Source organism: Pteropus vampyrus, unplaced genomic scaffold, assembly GCF_000151845.1.
Source record: "Pteropus vampyrus isolate Shadow unplaced genomic scaffold, Pvam_2.0 Scaffold182, whole genome shotgun sequence".
NCBI lineage: Eukaryota > Metazoa > Chordata > Mammalia > Chiroptera > Pteropodidae > Pteropus > Pteropus vampyrus.
Window position 1 is genome coordinate 3,535,507 of NW_011888963.1, and position 6,639 is coordinate 3,542,145.

Consider the following 6,639-nt stretch of genomic DNA (forward strand, 5'->3'; position numbering starts at 1 on the left):
TACAAAGACTAGAATATTAATGTGAGACTAAGCTAATGGCAATCAACCTATATACTGGGTGATTACTAGACAGTGTTGACCATATAAAGAGAGTGAAGAAACATATATATGCCAGAGACTGTGTTGGGTACCTTATTACACATATTATTTCATTTTATTGTTTCATTGTACAAATCCCATTATTTCAATTAATAAGATAAAGTGTCCATAATATTTAATCACACAAGACTGATCATGATACTAAGAAACCACTATCTACTATAAATTCTAGAGATGCTTTACAAACATTCCTACGAGAATACTGGAGTCATAGTTCTAGGCAGGTGAAGGAAGTTTGATAACATACTTAATTTTTACTACGTAATGAACATTTGTAGTGTAATTACTATGCCTCGGCACCGTTTAAGGGTTTTACTATTTTACAGATAAGAAAACTGAAACAAGAGAAATTAAATAACTTTTATGTAACTTGTCAAAGGTCACATAGTAAGCAGCAAAGCAAGGACTTAAATCCAGGCAGTATGGCTTCAGAACTCATGCCCTCAGTCACTGAGCTTCTTCTATCAAATAAATACTATTGTTTTTAGGGCAATCAACTTTCTTACATCTTTAGCCTAAGTATGTTTTAAGGTATGATACTACTATTCTTCCCTAAGCTTACAAAACAAAACAAAAACTTGGGGCATAATTTATTTTTAAATTAACCAAAAACAATATACTAACTTACGCAGAAGGTAGGTTTAGAAAAAAATCACACAGTTGATTCTGACAGGTGACCCCCAACCCAATTTCTTTCATTTGAGAACTATTAATATAAAGCAAGCACACATTTTCTTCTAAATTGTTAAAAGTTAAAGCATACTTTCTTGCCACCAAAAAAAAAAACAAGGAAAATCTGTCACAGCAATTGGTACAGGTGAGAGGAGCATAAAAGACTAGGTTAAGAGTGTATAGCATTTTGTTTTCTTTTCTGAAAACTTAGATATGGTAAACAAAGACAATCAGGGTAAACACAGGCACCTCAGTTATAAATGAGAATGCCAACTACTTCACCTTATTTACAAATACAAAGCCTTAGAAAAAAAACCTATGATATTCATGACATTTATTTCCAAAATAATTTTACAGATAAAATAGTAAATTAAGTATATAAATGTACAAGCACTTAAAAAATCGAACAAATATATGTGATAAAAGAAGTTCTAATGGATGTATTTTAAGATGAATGATTCATTTGGAAGCAACCTGATTTAAGGAATTTAAAGCCTTTATAGTGACACAAGAGGTATCTCCTCGGAAAAAAAATTAAACTAAAACTTTGAAAAACTGTATTATTAGGATTTTAAAAATCCTTACTAGACAGATTTTCATGTCTCAAATTTATCACGTGGGTGGAAGAGGAAGGGCAGAGAAAGTAATTCACAATTTCATTTAATGCTGTTAGGAAAATATTGACAAAATATTTTGTAAATGAAATAATTTGTTCAAGCAGCAGGTGGAGCTAATGCATTATTTTGTTTTTTATTTAAAGGTTGAAATGTTTTCAGTTGCTGTGTACAAGAACTTTTTAATTTTAAAATTACAAATTTTATACATTATCTTTTTATCATTTAATAACATTTAAGATTTTTAATTAAGCAGAACAGATTAAATGTAAAAAGTTGACATAAACAATTTAATATTATTATATAACTTTTTTAGACTGAATGCAGTGGTGCAGTTTGTATTTTTATTTTTGGGGGTGACATTGGTTAATAAAATTATACAAGTGTACAGTTCAATAACATGCCATATGTATATTACATATGTTAAGATTCCTTCCATCACCTTATATTTGACCCTACCCTTATCTCCTCTCCTCTACCCGCTTTTCCTCTGGTAACCACTGAACTATTTGAGTTTGTTTGTCTTGTTCATTCGTGCTTTCATTTTATATCCCGTATATAAGTGAAATCACATGGTTCTCAACTTTTTCTGTCTCGCTTATTTTGCTTAGCATCATAATCTCAAGATCTATCCATGTTGTCACAAATGGCAGTATTTCATCTCTCCTTAAGGCTGAGTAATATTCCATTGTATATATGCAACACATCCTCTTTATCCAGTCATCTATTGCAGGAATGTTTTGAAAGATGTTTAACATTTAACATTTCAATGTTAGCAATAACATGCCCTTAGCTGGTTCGTTAAAAGTGAGTCAACTATATTATTTAACTACTGCACTATAAACACTACGGGGAAAAGATCAGGTAACAAAAATGTCATTTGGAATAGCATTATTAATTAAATATTTAAAGTGTTACAAATATAGAGGAATCAAATTCTACTAGAGTGCCTAGTTTTCCTATCTGTACTTTGAGAAAGTACTTCAAGGGTGAAAACTTTTTACTCCAAAGGTCAGAATGAATAAGAAAAATTGAGAGACTCACTTAAGGACAGAGAGTCTCCCTGCAACCATTCTTGCTACCTTTCTAATTTACTCTTCATACAATAACCAGAATTTCAATGGTCACGTCACTCCTTTTTACTGACTTCCCAACTCTTAGGATAAAGATCAAAGTCCTCAATTTGGCTTAGAAGACCATAAATGATCTAACCAATACCCATCTTTCTAGCCTCAAATGTTCCCAAATTTCCTTTTGATCTCTCGATTCCAATCACAAAAATCTTCTAGTTCCACGGATATGCTACATTCTCTCCACCACAGGACCTTTGAACATGCTGATCCCAAAGCTTAGAATCTTATCCCCGCTGTACCACCCTTGCTACTCATCCACCTTATCACTCTATCTCTACACAAGTCACTTCCTTAGAAAAGCCTCCCCCTCACAACTAGGCCCAATCTTCTGACTATATCCTATTCTTATGGCGCCCTATACATTTTGCTTTTGCTGCTTACACAGCTAAAATTTAACATTTATGATTGATCACTATCTCGAAAGCTGCACAAGGATACAACATCTTTCTTCTGCTGTTCTTTGAATTTCCAGTGCCTAATATAGGGCCTGTTTGTCTTAGCTTGGTCTGCCATAACAAAACACCATAGACTGAGTGGCTTAAACTATAGACACATATTCCTTATAATTCTGGTGATCAAAGTGCCAGAATGTTAGGTACTGGTGAGAGCTCTCTTCTTAGCTGGCAGATAGCCGTCCTCACATGCTGGGGCCACAGCCTCTTATCATATTACGGTCCCATCCTTATGACCTATTTAATCTTAATTACCTCCTAAAGACCTATCTCCAGATATAGTCATATAGGGGGTTAGGACTTCAACATATGCTTTAGTGGGGAAGGAGACACAATGCAGTCCCTAGCATGTGGCAAGACTAATATGGAATATAGGTTGACATTAAGAGAACATAAAAATGTTTAAAATGTAATAATAAAAATATAATTTATTTCAATATTATAGCCATTGTAGGAAAGATACTGCAAAGATAATAAAGCCAGAGAGATAATGAGCAAAATATCTACCCAAAAGGTGAAGGAGGAAATGTTAATCTATAATCAATTCAACATTCATTGATCATATTTATGGCCACCACTGTATTGTCAATGGTGTTACAGAGACAAAACACTCCATAACCTGATAATGGAAAGAGTTATAACCGAATAATTACAATGCTTTACAGTAAGTGTTGGACCATTCCTCAGTTTCCATTTTCCACGACTCACTGGAATCTGGTATCTGCCCTACAACTCTCACACTACAATGAGTGTTGACCAGTGATCTCCTCTTTGCTAAAATTAATGAGCACTTTTAGGTCTCATTCAGGTTCTCCACATATGGTCATAGTCTGTATACCAACTCTGCACAAATCGGGGGGGCACCTTTCACAGGCTAGCACCCTCTAGAATTGTGCACATTGAAGGCCATACCTGGTCTTCTACATTCCCCACAACGTTTACTACTACTAACCAATCCCGCCTTCTGGAAGATGTTTGTTCCTTGATTTTCATAATATGGTGCCTTACTTTTTAGTCTTATCTTTCTTGCTACTCGCTCCCCCAATTTGTGAGCTTTTTCTCTGTCCATCCTTTAAATGTTCCTAGGCTCTCTTCTTTCTCACTTTATGCACACTCTGGTGATCTATCTACTCTCACAGTTTCACTCACCACTTATATGGGATAACTACCATATAGTTCAGATCTCTGTTTTGAATTCCATATCCACAGAACCAGCAGCCTCTACCAAATCTGTTTGCATGTTCTCTAGGCCACATAAACTTGACATGTCCAAAAGTAACAAAACTGACTAAAAAACTAAAATTGAGGCCACATTCCCCTACCATCCCTGATTTCACAAATGGAGACCATTTCTATTATTTTATTTTTATGATTTTAGGGTTTTTGTTATTTTGCTTCTGATTTCGGTGTTTGCCCACATTTCATGTTTCTCAGACTTGAAGATGGGGTAGACATTGTAGATTGTTTCAAAATTCCATTCCAAATTCCCTGTCACATGCCTTAATACATGCCAGCAGCTGGAAAACTAAAGCTCAAATGTCTTAGATTTCCCATAGCTCAAGTTCCACGCCATGACACAGCTTCTAGCAAGCTGATACACCTGCTCAATATTATAAAAGCAGACACGAAAACTGTATTTGTGCTGTTTCTTCTAGCAAGCTTGGTTTTGGAGTACTTGGTTATTCTGAAGCTAAAATTACAGTGATTCCAGTGTCCAGTTCCTAGTTTTATGGAGGGTGAGATGCATTCCCTAGCACTGGACAGGGATAAAAAAAGTGTGGTCCTGAAGCCAACAGCTATGAATGCTGCTTCCTCAGTTTCCTAATAGCCTATGTTGTTCTGAGATCTGTTTTCTGTCTGCACGGGGTGTGGAAGACAAGACAAATAACAGGGTTTGCTCAGGGTGGGAAAATCCCAAGGGGGAACCCCTACATAAAGCTGGGTTGTAATCTCAGCATAAGAGTGAATGAAAAATAAACTTGCTGCTCAGGACACAGAAGGAAACTTGCATCTCAACTCTGGTATTTAGTAGGAAGAAAGGAAAAAATCTTCCCCTCAGGGTGCAGAAAAATTTCTTGAACAAAAAGTACAAAACACAAAGGAGATGATTAATAAATTCATCTATATTATGTTATCAACTTTTGTTCATTAAAAGATACCATAGTGAATTACAAGTTACATAAACTGGCAAAAGGTATTTGCAATACAATAACCAAGAAAGAATTAGTATTTAGAATAAAGGACTCCCCACCCCAAGTCAAAACAAAACTAATAGAAAAACATGAAAGAAAAAAAGACATTTCACAGAAAACACAAATGCCTCAGAGAATAAGATGATAGAGAGGAAATAACCATGATCAAATGTGGCTGAGGCAAAACAAAACAACAACAAACTGAGTGTCTCTGTGGAAGGGGAAGAAAACAATGATAGGTGATTACAGCCACTCTCTGTGTTGCACTGAGAATTCACTGCAAAATTCATGGATTACCATCTAGTTTGCACCTCCTTGATACTACCTCTTTCATATTGCTCTTAGAGAAGTTCAGGGATTTTATTTTTGTTAAATAAAAAGTACTTTATTGAATGTTTTTGAATATTATTCAGGTGTTCCAACTGACTTTTAACTTATACATGAACTTTGTTTTCTAGGCTCATATTGAATACTAAAAATTACTATATAATAGGTTTTCTATTTCTTGATAGAATCTTTGAATTTAACTGTGTGGTGATGACTAAGGTTTACCCAAGGTGGGGATAAAAAAAAGATTCTATTTTACTTATGTTTATGATACTGCAATTAAACCTTAAAGGTCATGTTAATATTAGCATCTAAAGGTAAAATTAACTGTAACTGTGGAAGGCGGGATGCCTTCTGAATACCACTTTGAAATGTTTTCAGTGGGTTCAGTAAAATTAAGCAAAGGTAAGTCACGTATGGAAGGATATCTGGTCATATGTGGCTGTGCCCACAGCATTTCTACACCTGGAAACTGTGAAGATTAGAGTTAGAATACTTACCTTAATCACTTGATTGTCAAGAGATTTCATGAAACAGCCAGAACTTGCTATGCATTTTCTACATTTCCAACAACGAAGAATATATATTTCTTCTTGATTAAGATTTTTAGTTATCACTTCTTTACTTCTTTTCATCTGTGGGAAAATTAACTCAGTTTTAGAATGTTAAACTATATCACATTAAACTTGATTTTCTAAACCCTCTGTACAGCATTAGCTACATGTGGAGCAGAAATAAGAGAATTATCCTTTACTGAGGTACCACTAGTTACCAGATCTTAGGTCAGGAGCACCCTATAAACTGTCTGGGACTGAAAATTTCATTTAACTATTATGATGATGCATTATATCATGTGACTACCACCTTATTTTAGTTCTGCAGAACATTTTATGTCTATTTTTTCCATTACTCACTAAAAATGGTAAGAGGCAACTGCTGAAGAGTCAAATAAGTTATCACAGCGGCTTTAAAAGAGTCATAATAAAGAACTATAAATAGTCCTGTAAATAGGGTGTTTTGAATAGCCACAGCATTAAATTTTAAATAGAAATTATTGAGTTGTAGTTAATTTTGTGAACACTGAAACTTACTTTAAATTAACTGATGGCAAAAATCCCTTGAATGCAATATTTATCTTATATGTTGTATT

General features: G+C 34.4%; 1 protein-coding gene across 2 annotated transcripts in view; it reads right to left on the reverse strand.

Moving 5' to 3' along the window:
• Nucleotides 1-6,124, reverse strand: part of RNF180 (ring finger protein 180) — a 100,595-nt gene extending 94,471 nt beyond the window's left edge. For both annotated transcript variants that reach the window (XM_011371096.2, XM_023537217.1), the window contains exon 1: nucleotides 5,990-6,124. In XM_011371096.2, coding sequence (XP_011369398.1) covers nucleotides 5,990-6,124 — 135 coding nt within the window. The remainder of the gene's footprint in view (nucleotides 1-5,989) is intronic.
• Between the last annotated feature and the right edge of the window lie 515 nt (nucleotides 6,125-6,639).